Source organism: Giraffa tippelskirchi, chromosome 7 (assembly GCF_054371585.1).
Source record: "Giraffa tippelskirchi isolate mGirTip1 chromosome 7, T2T-mGirTip1v1.2.pri, whole genome shotgun sequence".
NCBI classification, from domain to species: Eukaryota; Metazoa; Chordata; class Mammalia; order Artiodactyla; family Giraffidae; genus Giraffa; species Giraffa tippelskirchi.
The window spans coordinates 25,444,729-25,467,940 of record NC_137281.1 but is presented as its reverse complement, the minus strand read 5'-3'; the positions used below and the strand labels follow the sequence as shown (position 1 = coordinate 25,467,940).

The following is a 23,212-nucleotide window of genomic DNA, read 5'->3' as shown; positions in this document are numbered from 1 at the left end:
GTAGCCAGATTCTTACCCACTGGACCATCAGGGAAGTCCCTGAACACTTGTTATAAAAAGCACACAAAAAAGAGTGTTCAAACTATGTAGCATGTTAGTGATGATTTTCTCAAGCAAGAGTCCAAAATGATTTGGTTTATATACTGCAGGATAGGAGTGGGTGGAGATGTGTCAAGGGTCTGTTTACCTGGGGGACTGAGAGGTGAGCTCTGTGGCCCAGCGTGAGTCATGGTGAGCCCCTAAGACTTCTGAGAGGAGCAACTTGCAGACTGCAGCTCACATTCCTATAAATTTTCCTAGCAATTGTCCCAGGAGTATCCAGGAGATATGTAAATTCATTTTTTACTAGTCTTCAATTATAATACATCCAAGATTTTCCAAGATTTAGAAACCATTGTGTTCTGCAGATTGTAAACTTCCTTCCTTGAATGCTAAGAACTCCCCACTTCTCCCCAACCCTACCCCACCCCACCCCACCCCACCTCACCCAGGTCTAGCATCAGCTTTGGGGAACTTGAAAACCTCTGGTGATAAGGTCAGTTGAAAATTTAGGAAGTCGTGGGTGTCGGAAGTAAAGGTGTAAAAAAGGGGAGGAGGAATTGGTTTTGGCTCTAGGACACAGGGAACTTGAAAGGTTCTTGCAAAACCGTTGCAGCTCTTGAAAGCCTTAAAGTCATCAGCGCCCCACTGCGGAATTCAGAGCTTGTCACAATTGTTAACACCTTCTTTGACCAGTTTTGTTTTGTTTTTTTTTTTTTAATTTAACGAGTATTGTCTTCTGAGCCTTTTTTAACCCCAGCAGGAAGGTTCTGCTGTTTTGGCTTTAGGGAGTGTTCTACACAAAGCACAGCCCCTTCGCGTGCAGCAGTCGGGGGGTTTCTACCTGCTTGCTCGCTTTGCAGGGTGAGTCGAGTTCGAGGCTTAGAAGACGGGGCGCGAGGCAGAGGGCAACTGAGAGTCACAATTTTGGAAGCCTCTATGGGTTATACTTAACTGCGCTTCAGGTTCCAGGTTGAGCCCAATGACCACCTCTTCCCGGTGCCCAGTTGGTCCCGGGCCGAGCGCGGAGGAACTCGGCTTTTGGCTTCGGTTGGGGAACTCAATTTCGGAGTGTGCGGAGACTGCGAGTCTTTCCGAAAAGGAGGAGCCGCGTCCACTCCGGACCCTGTGTCCCACCGCGCACCGGCCGCGTGGGGCTACCCCCGGCCGAGCCGGGAAGGGGATGCTCCCTCGCAGCCCTCGGGGGAGCCCTCCCACTCTTCCCAACTTTCCCGGCCCCTGGGCCGGAGGAGGGCGCTTCTCCCAGCGGGGGCGCGCTCGGTACTTAAAGGCTGCTCGGCGGGGCCAGCGCTCGTCAGTCGGAGCGCGCGGCAGCAGCGGCGCACCGTGGAGCGAGGCGCGGCGGCGAGGAGCGGGAGGAGGGGCATGGAGCCGCCGCGGGCCTGCTGAGCACCGGAGCGCGGGCAGCCGGCGGCACGGTGAGCGCGGGCCTGGCCGGCCGGCCAGCCCTCTCGGAGGGGCGGGCTGCCCGAGGGACCCGGGCGCGCCGGGCTCCAGGGGTGCCGCTTGCTGAGCCCCGCGGATCCCGCCGGCTCCCCCAGCCGTGTGGGCGCTGCGTGCAGCGCCGCGAGGCAGGCTGAGGGCTGCGGCATCTCCAGGCTTCCTGGCGGCCGTTCCTGTAGCCCCCTCCCCACTGACCCCTCCTCCCTTTCTTCCTCCAGCCTCTCCTCCCTTCCTCCCTTGCGGCTCCTGTTTTGTGAATGGATTAGGAGGTGGACGACGGTGAGGGGCACGAGGCTGGCTGGAGTCTCTCGCTGCCCCAGGCCCGCCCGGGTGTTCGCACCTGTCCAGGCACCAAGATGCTCGGCGCCCCGGTTACTGCGGGTCAGCCGGGCCATGGCCGCAAGTACCCGCGGCCTGGGCTCCCCTTCCCTTGCGGGCTCGGAGGGGCTGGGAGGGCGGCCGGTCGCAAAGGAAAGAGCCCCTGCCCCGCGCACAAGTTTCCGTCCCGCCGCTTGTGGGCCCCGCAGCAGGGCACACCTGTCAGCTGGAGAGGCTACAGACTGGGCAGCCCCGCGCAGTGTCGGGAGTAGATTGGCGGCATTCGTCTTTGGCTAGAGGTTTTCGCTTTCCCACGTCTCTCGGGGTAGGGGGAGGGCTTAGGGAGCGTCCCCAGTCTCTTGCCCTTGAAACCGGGTGCGCATTAACCTACAGGGGCCGATCTCTTCTGGATCTCCTCTGAGCAAAGGGGGTGGAGGGGGGCAAGAGGCTCCTCTGCGCCGGCTTGAGGGGTGACACGGCCCTCTGTCTGGGCAGGGCCACTTGAGGCGGAGCTGGTACCAGAGCCTGATTTCACATGGGGTCTCTGGCTGCGGGACCTTCTTGGGGCCTCTGTGGAATAGGGGTGCCAGGATAAAGCCTCTAGTTCCTGAGCGGGGGAGGAGGGTCCTGCTCGGGAAAGGAGGGGGGCCGGCGACACTGAGGATGCCGCCTTTGTCTGCAGGCACACTTTGCCAAGGTAGCGCCCGCCCCCTCGCCCCCCAGGAGGTGAGTGGGGCCTGGTCCGACTGATTCCTTGGCGTTTTCCGTTTCTTCACGGCAGGGTCGTGGGAAACGGGCACGTGGGTGTGGCCGGCACAGCCTTCGTTAGAAAGCCAGGGTCTGACGGGGGTGAGAAGCGTGGCCAGTGCCTCCCGGGCTGCGTTAACCTGGTGGGCACCGCCTCTGGCACTGCACCGAGGTGGGGCGCCAGCGCCGGACCGGTTGCTGGGTTGGCCTCGGCGCCCCCTGCTCTTTACCAAAGCGCAGGCAGGCAGCATTGCCCGCAGCGCCCCCATGGCATATAAGCTCTAGAGGGGGGTGGGGGCGCTCCTGGGTGGTGGATGCAGGGCCTAGGGACCCGTGGGCTGCAAGGGCGTGCGAGGGCTCCCGGGGGGGTGATGGGGCGGGGAAGACAAGGACGGCTGGGAATCCTGCAGAGGAAGCACGCAGCAGGCTCCCCGGGACAGCGGGGCAGAGCGCCCGGAGGCCGAGCTTCCCGGAGAGGTGAGGCTGCCAACAGCACTTTCCGGACCGAAGCTGCTGGAATGCTGCCGAGGCCCGAGTCTCCGAGTCTCCGGTTGATTTAGGCACCAACTGCGTGTTCCTCACCCCTCCTGTGTGAGAGGTGGCAGGGGAGCCAGCCCCCTAGCAATAAAGTGTGTTTGTGTTGAGGTGGCAGTCAGGACTCAGTTTGAGTGAGACCTAGACTTGCAACAAGCTTGGAAGTGAGACCCCTTTGTCTGTAAAGGGTGGGCGGTGGTGGTAACAGGATTCTCCGTATCAGGCAGGTGGCAAGGAGAGGAGATGGGGAGAGGGCCTCAGAGTGGAGGGCAGGGAGCTGTCCTCATCAGCCTTCCCCCAACCCCTCCCCTCCCCCACTCAGATAGTCCTTCAGGGCTACTAATCAGTATAATGGTTTACCTGGGACCTATGGAACAAGAAACCATTGGAATCCCTCCTGGGGGGAGTTGCTAAGTCCCAGAGAATTTGGGCAAGATCAGGCAGCAAGGGCGATAGTAGGGCTGTGTCTCCAGCACAAGGCTTCAAGTACCAAGTGCTAGACTCGGCTCACTAAAACACAGCTCTTTCCAGATGGGCAGATGCTGGAAGTCCTGAGTTTTCCTAACAAAACCTGCCAGCATTTCTGGAGTAGCGGGGCAGGGGTACGTGGACAGAGATTCCATGCGGGCACTAGGACCAAGTGGATGGGGCTTCCCGGGCAGGCACCCCTCCCAGGCCGCTGGGCTGCTGCAGTGGTAGCTGCAGTTCCCCCTGGTGCCCCAGTGCTGGGCTTCCAGGAGGGCTGTCCACACCCCAGCTCTCATTTCCTTTTCTTTCCCTTGTCTGCTTTTCCTGGTTACTTTCCCTTTCTTTGCTGCCTCTCAATTCAAAGAGAAAAAGGTGAGAAAGCAGAGAATGTTGGTAAACTTTCTCTTACAGATTTAGTTGTTTTGAGAAAGGGAAGCTGTTTCCTCCTTTTTTTCCCTCAGGCACCTCTTTATGTTTCCTGCTCTTTCTCATTTTTTTCTTCCCCACTTTCTTCGTGGTGTGACCCCCTGGTGGGTGTAGGGCATAAAGGCTGCCTACCTGCCCTTGCCCCTCCGCTTCCTCCCTCTTCTTGGCTTCTCAGATGCTCAGAGCTTCCTCTGGCCTCAGGCTCACCCCTACTGAAGCTTGCCTATGAGAGCTTTGGGTCAGGTAGATCCCAGTTCTTCCACCAGCTAGGTCTGTCTCAGATCTCTCTAGCTTGGGTTTAGCTAACGATAATAAATGCTCCCTTAAGTGCTTTATGTATATAACCCATTTAATCCTCAAAGAAATTAGGTTAGTGCTGCAACACACATTTTACAGATTAATAAACTAAGGGGTAGAACAGGCACACAGTAAGTGGCAGAGCTGAGTATTTTTGCCTGGAGAATCCCATGGACAGAGGAGCCTGTCCTCTGTCGACTACTAAACTACTAAACTACTACTACTACTAGTCTGGCTTTCAAGTCTCCAATCTTAGTCATGCTCAATAAATGGTGATGGTTGTTATTAGTGGATCATTTCCCCAGCTCTAGGCCAGGCCCAGAGAAAATGCCCTCATGGCCACTGACCAGAGAAGCTGTCTCCCGCTGACCCACCTCTCCCACCTTCTCCCACCAGATGCCGGTGCAGCTGACAACAGCCCTGCGCGTGGTGGGCACCAGCCTATTTGCCTTGGCAGTGCTGGGTGGGATCTTGGCAGCTTATGTGACAGGCTACCAGTTCATCCACACAGAAAAACACTACCTGTCCTTCGGGCTATACGGTGCCATCCTGGGCCTGCACCTGCTCATCCAGAGCCTGTTTGCCTTCCTGGAGCACCGGCGCATGCGGCGGGCAGGCCGGACCTTGAAGCTGCCCTCCCCACTGCGGCGCTCAGTGGCACTCTGCATCGCTGCATACCAGGAGGACCCCGACTACCTGCGCAAGTGCCTGCGCTCAGCCCAGCGCATCGCCTTCCCCGACCTCAAAGTGGTCCTGGTGGTGGACGGCAATCGCCAGGAGGATGCCTACATGCTGGACATCTTCCACGAGGTGCTCGGTGGCACCGAGCAAGCCGGCTTCTTTGTGTGGCGCAGCAACTTCCATGAGGCGGGTGAGGGTGAGACGGAGGCCAGCCTGCAGGAGGGCATGGACCGCGTTCGGGATGTGGTGCAGGCCAGCACCTTCTCGTGCATCATGCAGAAGTGGGGAGGCAAGCGAGAGGTCATGTACACAGCCTTCAAGGCCCTTGGTGATTCGGTGGACTACATCCAGGTGAGGGTGCCTCCCTAGGTGTGTGTGGATGTGTGGATGTGTCCAGCCAGCCAGGCATACTCTCCTGGGGAATTTTAGGTCCAGTCTAGGTGCCTTGTGCCGTGTACTTTCCTCCCCTACCCTTCAGAAGGCAGTAAGCGCAGTAATTTTCAACAGCTGTCCTGGGGTCAAGAAGACCTAGGCGGGAATCTTGGATCTGCTGGTACTTACCTCTGTGAATCTGGGCAGGTCTCTGGACTCTGGGCAGGTCTGTGAATTGGTATCCCCAGAGTGGCAAAAAGTGTATAGCATTTACTTTATACCAGACACAGTTGTAGGTACTTCATATGTTTTAGTTCTTTTAATCCTCATAATATTCCTAGAGGATAGGGACCATGCTTATTTCTACTCACAGAAACTGAGCCTGAAGTGCAGTTGCCTAATGCCTAACTTGTCTGATGTCACACAGCAGTAATGAGCAGAGCCAGGAGTTAAGCCCAGGCCGTTTGTCCTTGTGCAATATTGCCTCACCACTGGCAGCATGGGGATGAGCCTCTTCATAAAGTGTGGGGAAGAGCAAAGAAGAATCATGCTCCAAAGCACTCAGTTTTAGTTATGGGTTGATTAAAAGTCTCACTCTTTCTGGTGTCAAGTTCTTGTCTGTGAGGTGGAGGGACACAGGTGCGAATCACTCCCCAGCTCAGGGCTGCAGCCATCTTGGCAGGGCCAGGACCCCAACAGACCCTGCCTCGCTTCCAGCTGAAGCGGGCATTGACACCTTCTTGGAAATTTTATTATGTTGACAAGGTAACACGGCTCCAGTTTTCATATAACAAAACCTAGAGAAAACTGATCAAAGATTATGCATCTCGGTACCAAGTAGAAACTGACACCCAGGACCCAGCTTTGTGGTCCAGCATCTGTTTCCCCTTCTCTGTTCCTGCCCTTCTCCACATATGCCCATCGCTTGAATGAATAGAAGCTGCTGTGGTCACCCACCTACGTACCAGCACAGTCTTGCTGACAGCATGTTGTGTACTCCAATATTTAAATTTTCTATACGGTACCCACCTAAAATTAGCTTGCTGCCGATTTTTTTGTCTTAGCTGTTTGGAAAGTTGCACCCTCGCATAAGAGTTGGTACACCTGTCCCTTCCTGCCTTCCTAGGCCCAAGGGCCTCCTCAGCGCCAGAGAGGGAGGGCTGTGAGACAGGTCTTGATTCTGCGGTCCGTCTGGGATCAAGGGGCCTTTGAGACTTGCCTGTGGACTCAGATGACTTAGAAAAAGCCCTTGAGCCCTGGCACAGGCTCAAGCCATAGTGACTGCTGTCTATTCCCTCGAAGCACAGAATCTCCTCAACCCTGCCCTCCCACACCTCTTCCTTTCCAGCGTGTTCTGGTGGGTCAGCACATGGGCTCACTGCCTGGGGCAGCCCTGGGCCTGCCTGTCGGTGAACACTTTGGATTTCAGTTTGTCTTCACGAGCCCCGCTGAAGGTGTCTTTCCCTCTTAAGGAGATAACCCTGCTTCAGCCAGTGGGGAAGCCCAGGTGGCCGAGAGCACTAGCCTTTCCTAACCTTGCTCAGTTGGAAAGACCTCCCTGGGGTGAAGGAAGTGCCACAGTGTGAGGAATGAGAGAGTCAGGGCTGGAGTAGTTGTGTGACCAGCAGCGCTGGGAAGCTTGGCCTGTCAGCTGAGGAGGTTCTGGGAATGTGGCCTGAGGCTCCTGCGACCTTCCCAGTCTGGGCCAGTACTGTAAGGATGTGTCAGTGGGGAGGCAGGAGAGAGTGGCTGCGATGACTCTGCCTGGTTCCCCTTTGCCCTCCGCTGCTTGTCTACAGTCACTGAGTGTTCCAGCATGGAAAGAGAGAGAGCAGAGGGTTGGAGTGCAGCCCCCTTCCTGCAGGCTAGTGGGCTCTCACTCAGCAACTTTAGTAGAAGAATTCTAGGCTTTTGCAGAATAGGTTCTGGGCTCATCTGTGGATACTGTTTCTTGCTCTGTCAGGGGTCAGGAAACCAGTTCCCCTACCCAGTGGTTATCTGGGGTTTTTATACCATCTCAATAATTTTCTAAAATGTAGACAAAGAGTCGCAATAGGGTAAGTGTTTGTAGTACAGGTTCAACTATTAACAGTAATGGGTCACCTAACAGAATCAAACCTGGAGTCTCCCATGAAGAGGAGGGTGGGTAGGCAGGATTTGATCCAGGTTCTGAGTGGAGGAGCTGCTAGGCCCATCCAGAGCTGGAATCTAGGTGAGAACAGCCCTTGGGTCTGCTGGGCCCTAGTCTGGGAGACGTGGCCAACAGGGCACAAATGGCCTGGCAGCCACACTGGTGGGGCTATGACTGGGCTAGATACACCCTCCACTTGGGCTGGCTGTCTAAGAGGCTGAAACAGGGCAGCCCCGTTTGTGATGATCCCGAGAGCAAGCTTTGGTGGTAGCTTCTGGCAGGAGCCATTTCTCAGCCTTCTGAGCAATGTCTGCTGGCCTTGCTTGAGCCACAGTGCCTGTCAGTCTGATTTCAGTGACATTTTCCTTTCTTCCCAAGGACCCCAGAGAAATATATTAAGACCACTTCTGAGGAGCCTGGCTCAATCAGGGCTAAAGACCTGTCCAGTACTAGACACTTCTCCCTTTCTGGGCCCACCACTTAATGTCCCCTGGGTTCCTCTCTCAGCCAAGCAGCTATCAAGTCGGTACCTGAACTCTCCCGTTTCTTACTTCCCTCGGTAATTCATTTCACCCCTTCTGTTTGGCATAGATCTCTTTGTTAGTGGTTTGAAGTGTGTCTGGTGAAGGGGTTATGTCCCTCAAGCAGTGAGCCACCAGGGGTGGGGTGGGTGGGTGTGTCTGTGTCAGAATGGACTGACAGTGCCTTCCTTCTGCAGGTATGTGACTCTGACACCGTGCTGGATCCAGCCTGCACCATTGAGATGCTTCGAGTCCTGGAGGAGGACCCTCAAGTAGGGGGAGTCGGGGGAGATGTCCAAGTAAGAAGTAACCAAGCATTCCTGGGGGTGGAGGGTCTGGATTCTTTCTGCTTCTTCATCTAATTGGATATACTGAGGAAGTGGGCATTTTGTTTTGGAGGGGGGTTTCCTCTTTGACAGTTTCATTGGTATTGAAGGGCTCTTATGCTACCCACCCCCTTTCCTATTCTATTTCCACCAGGGGGAGGGGGGCAGAAAATTACTTAACTGGTATGTAAAGAGCCTGTGCTGCTGGGAGAGGCACGGTGTTCTGAGGCCATCCATCCTAGGGGTGCTTCCTTTTTGGTCAGTGGTGCAGCAAGCACCTCCAAAGTTAGACCCCTTGAAAAACGCTTGCTGTTGGGGACATTGCACTGAAGAGCTCTGTGCAGTATGGTATGAATAAAGGGCCAGATATTCTTCCAAGGGAACTGCTGGCAACATATCATGTCTTCCCAAGAAGCTTTCCAATTGCAGAAAGGGTCAGGATGGGGGGCTGGGGTGTTACTTTGCTTCTTTCTCAAGCCTTTCAGCCACCACCACAGGCTGCCTCCTGAGATTGAAGGTGGCTTTGGCTGCTAAAGCAACTTCATTGGGACAGTCGGTGCATATAACACAGAGGAGAGGTGGGGCTGGTGCTGAGAAGAGTTGACTGGGTGTGGTTGCCTCCTTTCAGCCTCTGGTTTCCCAGCTCTGAGTGAGCTGGGACTCGTGGCCAGGAACTAGAGCAAAGGGCTATGGATCTGAGTGTAGGGAGGCTTCCTGGTCTCTGGTGTCTGTCTCCTGGGGCTCTTATCCTCAGGCAAGGAGGCCCAGAATCTCTGGTTCCCTTGCAGATCCTCAACAAGTATGATTCATGGATCTCCTTCCTGAGCAGTGTGCGGTACTGGATGGCCTTCAACGTGGAGCGGGCTTGCCAATCCTACTTTGGCTGTGTGCAGTGCATTAGCGGGCCCTTGGGCATGTACCGTAACAGCCTCCTTCAGCAATTCCTGGAGGACTGGTACCACCAGAAGTTTCTGGGTAGCAAGTGCAGCTTTGGGGATGACCGGCACCTCACCAACCGAGTCCTGAGTCTCGGCTACAGGACTAAGTATACAGCTCGTTCTAAATGCCTCACAGAGACCCCCACCAAGTACCTCCGGTGGCTCAACCAGCAGACCCGCTGGAGCAAGTCTTACTTCCGGGAGTGGCTCTACAACTCTCTGTGGTTCCACAAGCACCACCTCTGGATGACCTACGAGTCAGTGGTCACGGGTTTCTTCCCCTTCTTCCTCATTGCCACGGTCATACAGCTCTTCTACCGGGGCCGCATCTGGAACATTCTCCTCTTTCTGCTGACAGTGCAGCTAGTGGGCATTATCAAGGCCACCTATGCCTGCTTCCTGCGGGGCAACGCAGAGATGATCTTCATGTCGCTCTACTCCCTTCTCTATATGTCCAGCCTCCTGCCGGCCAAGATCTTTGCCATTGCTACCATCAACAAGTCTGGCTGGGGCACCTCTGGCCGAAAAACCATCGTGGTGAACTTCATTGGCCTCATCCCTGTGTCCATCTGGGTGGCAGTCCTCCTTGGGGGGCTGGCCTACACAGCTTACTGCCAGGATCTGTTCAGTGAGACAGAGCTGGCCTTCCTGGTCTCTGGGGCCATCCTGTACGGCTGCTACTGGGTGGCCCTCCTCATGCTGTACCTGGCCATCATCGCCCGGCGATGCGGGAAGAAGCCAGAACAGTACAGCTTAGCCTTTGCTGAGGTGTGATGCAGCCCCCAAGCAGAGCGGGAAGAGTGCAATGGGCAAGGGAGGGAAGGGGAACGGAAAAGACAGGGTGGGAGGGACAGGGAGTGCTGTTTTAGTTTCTTAATAGTCCAAAGTGCAAAGAATGGTGACTGTCATATGGCCTGGGACAGCTCTGCTTCGAGGAGGCAAGTCCAGTGCAGCAGAGGAGAGGCAGAGGAGGCATACTGTTTTCAGGCCACTTGTCTGTTGCCTCTGCACATACAGGTGGCCTCTGGGCAAGATTCCACTTCCTCCCCTGAGATCCAGAGGGAACTCAGAAGTGTGCTAAAGCAAACAGTAACTTCCATTCAGTGGCAACTTCTCACGGGTGAGTGAGCAACGAGGGCCTATGGGAAGGGGTTCTCTTAGTCCACCTGAACACAATCAGAAGTGGTGGGAGTACTTCTGAGTGATCTAGGCCAGCTAGTAACATGTCCCCACCTCAATCTAGTTATCAATGCAATAAGATTGTGCCTGAAATACAAGGCCCAGAAGCCTGATCTTTGGGCATCAGAAAACAGGGTCCGGGAATGGTGCTTTCTTAATGTGAAGTACCTCATTCCGCATCTCAGCATCCCAAGGATGAGCCAGACTAGCAGGGAGTTAGCACTGTACTGTTTTTAAGTGTGTGTGTGTGTGTGTATGTTAAAAAGGAAAGCTGGCCAGGAGGAACAAACATTGGTGGTGGTGCTAAAAGCCATGGATTACATTTACATGGAGGCTGGGAGCTGACTGTATTCTACCTGGAAATTGCCCAAACATCTAGATTAGCTTGTCTGTGATCTCTTCAGAGGAGGTAAAATGTTTTGGTCATCTACCAAGATTAAACCCTAACGTAATGAGAAAGGAAGTGAGGACTTGGGTATTACAAGCTGTATACTCCTGAATTCCTCAAATTCAGCTCTGAGTCTAAGCCAGCCTCCTCACTTGGCTTCCCTTCACGGTGATAAGTCACCTCTCCCACCCTCCTCCTCACCAAGTTAAATTTTTCAAGCTAGCGAGTGAGACAGAGCCTAGGGCTCTCATCGGCCCCTCTGCAGTAGGCCAGCCTGGCGTCAGCATGTGGTGGGAAAGCTATTAGGAGTCTCTGACCAAACTGGCTGCAGCCTGGAACTGCCTGGACAGGTTCCTTGGCAGCTGGACATTCAGCTGTACATGACATTCAGGCTATAGTTCTTGACAATCACCTCTAATGGAAAGCTTTTCAGCATTCCCTAAGTGAGCCCTCAGTCCAAGCTGGTCATCGTTGAGACTGTCCATTCTCCTCAGTGGCTTCTCCAGGGAATTCTTACAGCCAAGCTGTGGATAGTCACTACCGCACTTGCTTGCTCCTGTCCAGAAACCAAACAAGGGGATGGAACTGGTATCTAAATCCTAAGGTTCTTGTCTTCTCTCACGCCTCTTGAGGATGTTTGATTTTCCTCTTTTTTGGAGGGGGTGTGAGGGAAGGCCATTTTCTACAGATTTGCAATCCACAAGACTGCTCTGAGCTCTTAGGTTTAAAACCTGGAATACTAAGCCTTTGACTTAGGGGTTGCTTGCTCCAGTGTGCTCTTTCTCCAAATTCCACTCCAGAGGGCCTGCTGACCTGTCAGAACCAGCACCAAGGTGGAGAGTAGTTGAGGGGCAAGCCTTTAGTGTGCCCAGGTGCTGCCCACAAAGGAACTAGGTGCACTCTGAGCCAGACTGGTAAATCCTGGTGCTTCTTCATCGCCCGCCAACTCATGGGTTTTCCAGGTGTGCCAACACTGTTGCATCACACAGGCCTTGAGTTTCTGAGAAGACTGCTGATTGACATCAGGCCTAATCCATGAAGGCTGGGAAGAGGCAGCAGGCATTTGCTAAAGGCAGTTGTTCCGGGCTCTTCCGTGTTTTTGCTGGCCAAGAAGTAAACTATTTTGAGCACTACAATGGAGGAAATCCGGTCAGCCAACTGCAGAGCTCATACTTCACTAAGGGCTTGTTTTTCTTCAGCTTTTACTTGAAGGTTAACGTGGGATGGACTCCCAGATGGAGAACTCTCGGCAGTCCTACTCTCAGCTCTGCCTTGCACTTAAGAGATTATCAACTTTCCCCAGGTCGAGCAGGCAGGTACAAGTAAGTGGGCTCACAACGTTTGACCTCGACTGGTTTTTCTAAGTTATTTTGTACATTTTTCAGCAGCCAAACCAAACTGGGTCTTCAGCTTTATTCCTGTTTCTTACAAGGGAAGAGCCTTTATACAATTGGACACATTGTTTTTTCCTCAATGAGAATTTTAACCCTCTTTTGTATTGTTTCTACAATTTGTAAACATATTTATTTTTACCTTTTTTTTTTTACTTTCTGGTGAAATTTTTTATACTGCACTCATTTGTCAAAATAAAGAATCTCACGTAAGGCTGGTATCTCTGAACTCCTCCTTCCCTCTTTGAACTAATGAAAACTCTTTAATTCAGTTCCAAGATGGGTATTTGAGGCAGAACTAGTTTCATCAAGGTAATTCCAATGGAACTCAGAAGCAGGTTAAGTTGTCAAAGCTGCCTCTGGACCTGGGGAATACAGTAGGCCTGCTTAGTAACTGCACACCTATGGTGGCTTAGTTTTTACTGTAGAGGATGCATAGGGTCTTTGGAGAAATTACTGAGCCAATGAGTTAGCCCTAGCTAACCAGTTAAGGCTAAAAACCAAAGCTTGCTTCCTCCTTGAGTGAAAGTATATCATCTGAGAGGTCATGGAGGATTGTGGCCAAGCTGAAACAAGAAAAGCAGTGGGTAAACTTCCTTCCCTGTGGAACAGGTAATAGAAAGGGAGTGAAATCAACAGCCCTCTCATCTCATTTATTAAAGAAACAGTAAGAAAAGATACAATGTGGGAAAAACACCAACCATCCTTTCACATCAGGCTGAACAAAGCACAGTGATTTCTCCCCTTTATCCTCCCACCCCCAACCCCAATTCCCATAATCCCATCCACATCAGTTTAATCTTGAGGTTCTTTGATTGGGAGTACCAGTGGAGAGGGAGTTGGATGAGCAGTGGAGCCTTGGTTCTGGCTTCCTCTTAAGTCCCAGGAGAAGGAAGCTGCAGACCCAGTCAGTCAAGTGGATGCTGTATTTGGTGGCTCTCTGAAGTGGCTGCACGTCCCTGTTCTGTGTTCAAGCCCCCAGGGGAAGAAGGTATGGCAGTAGAGGATGACCAGGTCAGTGTTGCAGAAGCATGGTCCTTTCACCAACGCAACATTTCTAGAGAGCAGTGAGCTCATTCTCCAGTGGTGAACAGGGGACTATGTATGAATTGGGACCTGCAGGCCAATGTATCCCTGAGGAAAGGTCCACAAGAACAATTCAAGAAACTAGTAAGAAACAAAGGGCAGAAAGCTGTGGGACAAAAGCACAGAAGGCTCCTGAAAGCTGGAGATTCCTTCTCTCAAGGTGGGATCATTCCCACCTGCCAAAGTCCACATCCCACAGGTAATATTTCCTTCAGTCAAGAAAGACGCAGAGTGGGGAAAAAAGCTCATTTGAACTTGAGCCCGTTATGTACTTCCGACTGTAGTTCCGTATCTATTCCTTCACCTGCCCAGAACCACAGTGCCTGGAAACCAAGGTGGTCCTGGAGAGGAAATGGTGTTTAAGGGGGTAACATTCCATTTGGGTACACTGCAGCCATTGGACCCCCTGGCCTGGGGAAAGCAGCTGGGTTTGTGCCAGGGAGGCTCCCCACTCTAGGAAATGGAACCAAAGTCTTGCTCACAGGGCCATTCATTCTTGGAAAAGAAGCTGGGTTTACACCCAGGGTCCCAGTTGGCCTTGCAAAAGGAGCTGGGTTGATACCCATAGGGCCTGCTGGCGAAGAGCCTAGGGGCCCTGGAGCTGGCCTGGGGAAGGTAACCTGACCAGGGCCTAACGGGCCAGTAGACCTGGGGAAGGTAGCTGGACTTGGACCCTGTAAGCCAGTGGCCCTTGGGAAGTTAGCTGGGTTGGGGCCTAGTGGCCCAGAGGCTCTTGGGAAAACTGCTGGACTGGAACCCTGGAGGCCAGCAGACCTCTGGAAGTTAACTGGGTTTGAAGCCAATGTGTTAGAAGACTGAGAGAAGGCAGCTGGGTTCAACCCCCCTGAACCTGTCCCTCTTGGAAAGGGATTAGCATTTACTCCCATAGGGCCAGAAGGCCTTGCAAAGTGAGCTGAATTAGGGCCAACGGGGCCAGGAGCCCTTGACAAGGGAGATGGATTTGGCCCTGGAAGGCCAATTCCCCGAGAGCCAGGCCCTGAGTTTGGGCCTATGGGGCAAGGAAGTCTGGCCATGGAAGATGGGCTTGTGCCCATGTTTCCAGAAGCCTGTGAGAAAGAAGCTGAATTTGCTCCTAAAAGACCTGCTGCTCTTAGAATGGGAGCAAGATCTAGGCCTTGAGGCCCAGCCATTCTTAAGTTAAGACCAGATCCTGTGCCCAAGAGGCCACCTGCTCTGGCATCCAGATTAGGGCCTGGGCCCAGGCCACCTGCCCTTGGATTAGGCCCAAGGCCTGGGCCCAGGCCACTTGATCTTGGGTTGGGCCCAAGGCCGGGACCTGGAAACATACTTGACCTCGGGGCAGGGTTTGTACCTACAAAGCCTGACCTCAGATTGGGACTTGGTCCAGGGCCCAGGCCAACAGGTCTAGGATTGGGAGGACCATTCCCAGAAGTCAACAGGACACCTGCTCTCAGGCTGGGTCCAGATCCAGGGCCCATGGGGCCACCACTTCTGGGGTCAGGACCTGTTCCCAGAAGACCACTTGGCCTTGGGTTGGACACGGGACCTGGCCCTGGGAGACCCCCTAGCCTTGGGTTAGACAGAGTCCCTGGGCCTGGAAGAGCCCCTGCCCTAGGATTCAGAGTTGACCCTGGGCTTGGGCCCAAGAGACCACCCGGCCTTGGGAAAGAAACTGCACCTGTGCCAGTGGGGTTCATCCCTCTTGGGAAAGAAGCCAGGCCCGGGTCACGAGCACCAGCAGGGAAAGGTGCTGGATTTGAAGCCAGTGAGCCTGATGAAGTGGGAAATGGAGAGGGGTTCCTCGGAAACGGGGCCAAATTTCCACCAAGAGAACTGCTTGCCATAAGGAAGGGATCCGAGTTCAGACCCAGTGGGTGGCCTGTGTTTAGAACAGGACCCCCCTGGGGTCCCAGGGAACCATCCAGCCGTCCTCGAGGTGGCAGGGGGGCACGAGTCCAAGGAGTTGGCCGCTCTCGAGGGAAAATCCGAGGTTCTTTCATACTTTCTTGGGGACGTTGGTGATGATGGGCTTGGGGCGAGTTTTGAAAAGGATCTTGTTTTTGATGAGTGCTGTCACCAGGTACCGGGTGCCACTCTCGCAGCCAAGTTCATCACAATCCTGCTCCCCGGGAGTGTGTTTAACAAGGACGGCAAAAGGTTTCTCCAGGTGGATGATTTTCCCATACAGGATATGATGCCCCACGATCAGCACAGGGATTCCCTTTGGCAGAACAAGAATGAGATGCCTGAGGTTCAGGGTGAAGTCATAATATTCAGGTGCCTTCCAGAGATGCTCTTAGGAGATGATGCTGGCACCTCCACTCCCTCTGCCACTGCTGAGAAGCCACAATGGACAACCCACCCTCATATCCTTTTTACTCTTTCCAGCCCCAGGTAAGAGAATTTACTTTTAGAACTGTGACCTTTCCAGATTCCCCAAAGCTAAATTACCCTGCTACTGCAGAAGTCAGGGGTGGGGAGGAGAACAAGTGGGGCTTGGCTAGACCCTGAATAACAAACCTGAGGGCAGTCCTCACTGTGGGTCCTGGGAGCACCACCTTGGTGTAGCTTGCTTTCCTGAGGCATTAGGCAGGGAAAGAAAAGTCCCCTCACCTCAGTGGTGTAATGTAGGTCTCCCAGGAGGTTTCCAGCTAATCCAGTGCTGTGGCGAGCCTCGATCTCCCCCTGTAGCTCCATCAGCACCCATTCTGCCAGGCCTCCAGCCCCAGCACTGCAAGCAAAGGGCTGGCGGTTACACTATTTTGCAGGGGTGAATGATGAATCATAGTGTTCTACACCACCATTCAAGGCCCAAAGGAACTCCTTGTTGAGCACAAGTTCTTGGGAAACTGGGCAGTGCCAAGCACTGAACTCAAAGCTGAAAGGCTGGGATTTGTGCTGGATGCATCTGAGAACCCCAGTTCTTCCAGGGGAATTCCAAACCTATATAGACTTGATCATTCAAGCTAAATTAAAACTCTCAAAATTTACTCACCTGGAAATAACAATCTGCACCATGAGCTTTACGTCTTTAAAAAGCAATGGAAAAGAAGCTGTAGAGGAAAAATATATTTTTTAGGATAATCATAACTAATATTGTGCGCCAGGCACTTTCTAAATGCTTTAGACACATTTAATTTCATTCCCCTAACAACTCCATAGCATGTACATTTTTTAAACTGGTATTAGAGAATTGCTTCAACTACAGTGTGAAAAGTTAATAGGTACCATAGTTGTGTTCAAAGTCACATAGCTACTAGTCAACCAGCCAAGATTTGAACCCAAGACATTTACTGCAGACTCCACCCTCTCGTCAGTATGCTAACTTGCCTTTCTCAGGGGCGTTATATTTTCCATTCTGTGTATGTCTAAAAAACTAAGGAATTCTTTTAGATTTTACTTTTTCCTTTGGTGATGGTGTAAGTGGATATCTGCCACTTTCATTTTCTTATATTTCAAGATTCAAAGGATCTCTCTGAACTAAAAGCTGAGAGAACGGAAAAGGTCCTTCAGACTTTAGTGAATGGTAAGCTTATTTCTAACGTGGTTCTCATCAAACACATTGCCCATCTTTCATTTAGACACTAAAACAACCCTGATGCTTAATCTTTCATGTTATACAATGGCCCCACCTGCTGGCAAGTTTGCAGTACTCTACAAGAATGAGTTAAAATGGGACATTTTTGCCTGAAACTGGCTTCTTATACTTGTCTTCCTAAGAAAGGTAGATTAATGGGGGGACTGAAGGGATGGGGGATCTGAACTATGACCTCTGTACAAATCTTTCCAATGAATAGATGAAGCCTAGTGCAAGCTTATCAGATCAGTGTTTACCAACTGTAGAACAAGTTAATAGGTATTATAGTTGTGCTCACAATTAGCAAACACCTGCTTAAATAGGTTTCCTTATTGACATGTCAATCTTTGTTTTGGATCTCCAGGGAAAAGTATCAATATACTGCCAGCAGCCCTGTAAGACAGCAGAACCTCTTACTCTTTGAGCACCAGACACACTTTGGAATCACGAGGCTCGTCAATTACTGGACTTCAAGTATAAATAGCAGCTAGTATTTATTCAGTTTTTACCGTGAACCAGATGCTGTGCATATATATTATGGGTGGTATCTCATTCAACTACTGTGAGACAGGGACTTACCCGTTATTTTGCAGATAAAAGTTACTGAGGGGTATAGTCTTGCTTATATGTGGTACCAACACAGCTAGCAGGTAGCAGAGCCAGCATAAAACCTAGGCCATCTGACTTCACACTTGTAATCAATACCTCTCAACCAAGGAGAAAACCAAGTGAGAACAAAAAGGCATTAAGGCATCAGGCAGGCACTGCTTACATGCATTTAGCAAGAGCTAAATCAAGAAGGCATGCTTGCATAAGCCAGACCTTCTACAGCACTGCCAAGTGTGGTACCCCTTGACCACAGGTCACTGGCTCAGGTGAGTAAAGGTCTGACAGGTAAGAAGGCCCTACCTCCACCATCAACAGACCAACCAAAGCACTTTTAATATTCTCCCAAGGTCTCCTGAAGGAAAAAGACTAACAATTTAAAATTAGAAGCCCTAAGTTCAGGTTCCAGCCTCAAGTGTGGACACTCATCATACACAAGTCACTGTGGGGCTAAAACCTAGATTGTCGGCTTCATTTAACTATTAGGAAGACCAAATATTATAAGACATGTGGAACTGCTTTAAAAGATTAACATATAGCTAATTTTTCCAAGGATAAGTAAATCAGCATTTCCACATTATAAATATAAAACTTAAGAGCATGGTAGGTACATTTTAGCCATAAATCAAAAAAGACTCTGAAACTGAAGTTGTGAAGTTTCTAAGGGTTAATAAATGCATGTAGATCGAGAAAGAGTTCTTGTAAGTGAGTTTTTAAAATTGCATTTATTTTTTGATTGATAACTGCTTTACAATATTCGTTTGATTTTTTTGGTGACTGATGATACAGTGTATTTTCCTTGATAAGTATAAGTGATAGTAAAATACAGGTAGTTTCAGAGAAGCAATAAAGTGTTCACACAGATACACATTTTAGGAAAATCACAGCAGGGAAGGAGATTAATCTTTAAGACCTCTGCCTTTGAGATAGGAACGTACAGACTGTTTAGAAAAAGGGGATGTATTAATATTAATAGAAATATTTTCGGTGCATTCCCTATTTCCTGGACAGTCTCCTGCCAGAACAAGAATTCAAAATAGTGGCCTACTTAGGGCTTTCTCTGCCATGGGCCTGGGTCAGAGAACTAAGATCCCACAAGCTGCAAGGTGTGGCCAAAAAAGCTAAATAAATAAAAACAAAAACCAGAAAAAAAAGTGGTTGAAGTGGATAAAGGAAAACAGATGCCTAGTAGCTGGGTCAGAGTAGCTGTACCTCCATACTTGTTGCTAATGCTTCAACAAGCCCACACAGCTCTCTATCCACTTATGTAGGAGGCCCTGCTTGAGTACACCTATTGATACAGGCAGACAGCTAGCAATTCTCCTAAAAATAAGAATCCTGTGGCCTAAACACTTGTGCTAGACCTAATAAGGCTGGAGATGTGACGACAAATGAAGTTCACACCCAGCTTGCAAGAGTCTAGCTCATAGGAACCCATGGACTGACATGGCTAATTTTATGTACATGGGGGTGTATTTACCAAGTTAGTATTAATAAATAATGTAGGGGTATGCATCCCTTTGAATTTTAAAATTCTCCTTTAGCACCTTAAAATATCCTATTGGCTGAATCAGATTATTCTTTTTCTTGCTCCATGCTCTAAACAGCTGGTGTTAAAGCGAGGTATGTTTACCTGGGCACTTCACTAATAACACACCTAATGGAGGTGCATTTCACTCAGTGATAACTAAAAAAAACATGAGAAGATGCAGTCCAATCTGTCCCCATCCCCTTGAGAGCAGGCAGAGCAAGTTAGCAGGAAAACAAAGAGGTGAAGCAGTGAAATACACGTCAAATCCTGTTGGTAACAAGTAACATTATAATGAAAAATTTCTGTAAAACAAAGAGATTTCTAAGTCTTCAGTCTCAACTCATTCTAACATTTACAAATAACCAAAGCAATTTTTAAGTGTCTGTTCTAAGGTACTGCTTGTGTAGAAACTGCAGCTGTTATCAAGAGCAATATCTGAAGGCACAGTTTGACCAATGTACCATATCAAATCACGAAACTAAAAGTCAGTGGAAAAGATTGCCCAGCATCTCTCTCTCAACAGCCTTGAGTTTAATCCCAGATTTAGATAGGATCAACTGTCTTTGGTTAAGAATAACAATTCCAAGTTCCTGTAGAGCCAGGAAGAATTTTATGATCTCACTTTTCAAAAAGATGTTTAAATTCAATGTATTTCAGAGTGGAGTCTCAAAGGCCACGACTACAGTATGGACTTGGAGATGGAAGGTATGGAAAAAAACCAAACACCTTTTCCCTGCAATGAATTATTTTGACTCCCTATCCTCTCTTATACAAGGGGAAAATTTTTTTTACCTAAGTTTTTGAGGCTGTTACATGGCTAAATAAATACATATGTTCTGTACTCATTACTCAAATGACTTTAGCTATGTAAAAGAAACTTAAAACATTATGTACATTTTAACTATTTCTTTCCCTTGTGGAAAGACAAAAACAAAATGTCTTTTGGGGGGCCTTCAAGATTTCTAGAAATAGTATCTAAAATTTTTTTAGAAATATCTGAGGTTACCCCCAGATCATTCCCAATATTAAGACCTGGAGTTATTTTGGAGGTTGCAAGTAAAGCTGAAACACTGTTGTTTCTCAAGACAGTAGACCAGATGACTTCAAGAGGCCTGAACAAACTACAGAGTAGCAAAGGAATCCCTTCTTCTCAAAATAAACCCATACTCACAATGGGAGCCCTGATCAATACTCATAAGGTTTGTCTGAAATCAGACCAAATCTGGGATATATCTTAACTGTCATTTTGAAGTCAGTTACTATTAGTTATTAAACCTTTCCTGCGGTACTCACATAGCACCCCCACTCCGCCATGCTTGATGTCTATAGAGGAACTTGCTTTATAAACGCTGCCTTTCTCACAGCATCTACCACAGGATGGCAAATAAACCACCTATGAGGAAAATCTTACATACTGCTACTATGACATCTGTGGGGTAGGCAGTTGAAATCAAGTAAGCCTGCTTTTCATCATATCCAATTGATGAGGCTTAAGTTTCTGAAATTCCTAGAGATGTACTCAAGGTCAGCTCCAGGATTCAAAATTACAGCCCAAACCCGTTTCCTTAATGTTAGACAAAATAAGTCAAAAGAACAGTGCATTTTTTGTCACTGATTCATTTAATCTACAAAATTTTTTATCTATTGGTTTCTGAATTGTTAATATCACTAAGCGCTTAACAAAGAACAGCATGAGCAAGGATCCTTAATAATGGTAACAGCTCCCAAAATAAGATGTAGCAGAAAGTGTGGTATGTATGGTATTAAACAGAACATGCAGCTTTTATGGAAACAATGGGCTCTGACTCAATGGTTTAATCTAACTACCCAGAATTAAATTTTATTAGAGCTAAACAATCTTTTTAAAGTTGTTTTCATTAGGCTCTTTCAATTTTTTTCTTTTTAAAAAAAGGGGAATAAAGACTTCCACTGTATTTTTTTAAATTTCATCATTTTTATTTAAAAAAATTAAATATGACAAAACATTTGCAAATTGCTGGGCCAACAATTAGCATTTATTGAGTCCTTCTTCAGTCCCAAGGACTATTCTGTGTTCAGTGACTTAGTGAGAATTCAGTGTTAGACCTGCCTTCTGTGATTCTACCATCTTTCTAGCCCATGTATGATGGAGGTAACGTAATCTTATGTCACAGTTTCTCCACCAATAATCTGAGCATAAAAAAGAACCTATCTCAAAAAGGTTGTTTTATTAAATGAAGTTATGAATGTAAAGTCCTTAGCACGTGCCTAACATATGGTAAAACTTAGGGTCAAGCTATTGTTTACCTGGAGGAACATGGCATTTTCCTCCAATAGAATGTCTTTACACTACTCTGTTTAATTATTATTTTAATCTTTATAGTGGACTAAAACATCCTATAAAAGCAGCATATTGTAAAAATAAAATCAAGTTTACACAATGGGAGAATAATTCAAACATGGCAGTCAGGGTTTACCAAGCTGCTTCAGGGATTAAGTTCTGGAAGGTTTTCTTCTCTAAGCATGGTAACCATTTCTCTGTGTGCCTTTCCAGGAAATGAACAATTCATGAACTTTTATATACAACTGGATACAGATTACTTTTATTAGCAGTGTTACTGTGGTTTTGTGACTGATGGGGACAGTCTAAGTTTCAAGGGAAGACCTTGTCTCTTGACAGACTTATTAAGTGCTAAAATCCAGTTTCTAAATGAAAAGCCTGCTCTCCTCCGAAAAGGGGCCATGGAGGGTAGGTGGAACTGAATGCTTCCGAACTTTTCATTAGTGAACAGTGTGTTCAAAAACGTGTGTGGACACTATGCATACATGTGGGACTTTCCCATCACGTTTTAAGATTCCCATGATGGAGGGAATCAATTACTGGTATTCGTAGACAATAGGCAGAAAAGATGGCTTCAGTCGTTCTGAGTTACTCCAGTTTTCTCCATCTTCTGCTACTCTGCGGCCCCATCTACCCTTCCTCCTCTTACTGCCCTAAGTCCCTCTCTTGCCCAAAGTCCCTTCCTGTCTAGCTCTGCTTGAGTTCTCCCTCTATACTGGATTTCCCTCCCACCAGCCCCATCTTCACCATCTCCCCTGACCCCCCTCCTCCTCTCCCTTGAAATTGAGCTATAAGCACTTCCTATTTCTAGCCCCTCCCACTTTCTAGGACTTCTCTGTCCGCTTCCCCTCTCTTGCCCACCCCCCATGACCCCCCCCGACTTTCTCTAGGACCTCTTACCAAGCTGTTTAAGCCTTTCTCCTACCTCCCAAGGAAACTATTTTAAACTCCACCCTCCAACCCCAGAATGGTCTTTCCAAACCGTTCACCCTCCTAAAGATCGCTCTAAACGTTATTCCTCTACCACCCTCATCTTCCAAATCGTTCCCTATTTTCCCCAATTCTTAAGTACTTCGTTCCTCCAGGACCCGACTCCACCCCACTCTTCTCCGGCCTCTCACTCCACCCGCAAAAGAAGCTGGATCACTCTCCATACAGTCTCTTCCTTCCAGTCACCCTCCCAACTACCGCTCCCAACAGCCTCTTCCCCCCAAGATTTAAAAATGTCCCCTCCAAAGAACTCACAGTCCTACCCCCCGCTTAGACCCTTTCTGATGTTCCCGCTACTTCCTGGGTTCCAGGTCTCCCCCACTCTCGCAAGCATCACATGCTGGGTTCCCTCCCCACCCAGGGAAGAGCCCCTTCCCGCACATACCTGGAGGTTCCGGCCCGCGCCGCCCCCTTCTCCGTCCTCCGCCCGCGCTCGGCCACTCTTTCCGCCCTTCTCCCGCTCCGCCCTGCTTGCTCCCTTCCCTCCCCTTCCGACTCCGTACCGCTCCCTTCTCCGCAATTCTCGGCTCTCCTGCCCCGGGGGCGCCTCTGGGTCGCCCCCACCTCTGCGCGGCCCTCCCCACTCCCCTCCCCCTTCCCGGCTTCCCCTCCCCCACCCACCGCTCCCCGCCCCTCAGCTCGCCATTCTTCTCCTCGAGCCGCGCGCCCCGCCCGGCCCCAGCTTCCTAGCTTCCCGCTCCCTCGCACCCTCGCCCCCCCATCCCCGGCTCAGGTCTCGCTCCCCGCGGCCTCCCGCGCTCCCTGCCCGCGGCCTGACCTGCAATGGCGGCCGCCGATCGCGGCGCCGCGCGGCCAACGGGCGACAACCGAACCTCCCGCCGCCGTCGCCGCCGCCGCGAGCACTGCCTGCGCACTTCCGGCCTTGCGCCGCGAACACTT

The 23,212-nt window shown here is 50.2% G+C and overlaps 3 protein-coding genes across 7 annotated transcripts; 1 reads left to right on the top strand and 2 right to left on the bottom strand.

Annotated features, from left to right (window-relative positions):
• Positions 1–844: 844 nt before the first annotated feature.
• Positions 845–12,433, top strand: HAS3 (hyaluronan synthase 3). 2 transcript variants are annotated; one of them, XM_081512703.1, is made up of 4 exons: positions 845–903; positions 4,690–5,325; positions 8,196–8,297; positions 9,113–12,433. In XM_081512703.1, the coding sequence occupies exons 2-4, from the start codon at positions 4,690–4,692 to the stop codon at positions 10,034–10,036; spliced, it is 1,662 nt and encodes a 553-aa protein (XP_081368829.1). In that variant the 5' UTR covers positions 845–903; the 3' UTR covers positions 10,037–12,433. The 2 variants fall into 2 exon arrangements, with proteins under 2 accessions (XP_081368829.1, XP_081368828.1); XM_081512702.1 differs by lacking the exon at positions 845–903 and adding an exon at positions 1,360–1,478.
• Positions 12,434–12,858: 425 nt separating this feature from the next.
• Positions 12,859–23,183, bottom strand: CHTF8 (chromosome transmission fidelity factor 8). The gene is made up of 5 exons (XM_081512737.1): positions 23,091–23,183; positions 16,284–16,341; positions 15,902–16,019; positions 14,574–15,509; positions 12,859–14,519 (listed from the first exon to the last, which is right to left on the bottom strand). Exons 2-4 carry the CDS (start codon positions 16,304–16,306, stop codon positions 15,285–15,287), a joined length of 366 nt encoding a protein of 121 aa, XP_081368863.1. The 5' UTR covers positions 16,307–16,341; positions 23,091–23,183; the 3' UTR covers positions 12,859–14,519; positions 14,574–15,284.
• Positions 12,859–23,183, bottom strand: DERPC (DERPC proline and glycine rich nuclear protein). 4 transcript variants are annotated; one of them, XM_081512718.1, is made up of 5 exons: positions 23,091–23,183; positions 16,284–16,341; positions 15,902–16,019; positions 14,574–15,509; positions 12,859–14,519 (listed from the first exon to the last, which is right to left on the bottom strand). In XM_081512718.1, exons 4-5 carry the CDS (start codon positions 15,286–15,288, stop codon positions 13,666–13,668), a joined length of 1,569 nt encoding a protein of 522 aa, XP_081368844.1. In that variant the 5' UTR covers positions 15,289–15,509; positions 15,902–16,019; positions 16,284–16,341; positions 23,091–23,183; the 3' UTR covers positions 12,859–13,665. The 4 variants fall into 4 exon arrangements, with proteins under 4 accessions (XP_081368844.1, XP_081368842.1, XP_081368845.1 ...); XM_081512716.1 differs by having other exon boundaries at positions 12,859–15,509; XM_081512719.1 differs by lacking the exon at positions 15,902–16,019.
• Positions 23,184–23,212: the final 29 nt, after the last annotated feature.

Coding starts and splice junctions, on each gene's coding strand:
- HAS3 (XM_081512703.1), top strand. CDS start 4,690: ATGCCGGTGCAGCTGACAACAGCCCTGCGCGTGGTGGGCACCAGCCTA. Junction 5,326..8,195: donor ATTCGGTGGACTACATCCAG/GTGAGGGTGCCT, acceptor TTCCTTCTGCAG/GTATGTGACTCTGACACCGT. Junction 8,298..9,112: donor GAGTCGGGGGAGATGTCCAA/GTAAGAAGTAAC, acceptor GTTCCCTTGCAG/ATCCTCAACAAGTATGATTC.
- DERPC (XM_081512716.1), bottom strand. CDS start 15,288: ATGAAAGAACCTCGGATTTTCCCTCGAGAGCGGCCAACTCCTTGGACT.
- CHTF8 (XM_081512737.1), bottom strand. CDS start 16,306: ATGGTGCAGATTGTTATTTCCAG. Junction 16,020..16,283: donor GTGCAGATTGTTATTTCCAG/GTGAGTAAATTT, acceptor CTTTGCTTGCAG/TGCTGGGGCTGGAGGCCTGG. Junction 15,510..15,901: donor ACCTACATTACACCACTGAG/GTGAGGGGACTT, acceptor GTTCTGCCAAAG/GGAATCCCTGTGCTGATCGT.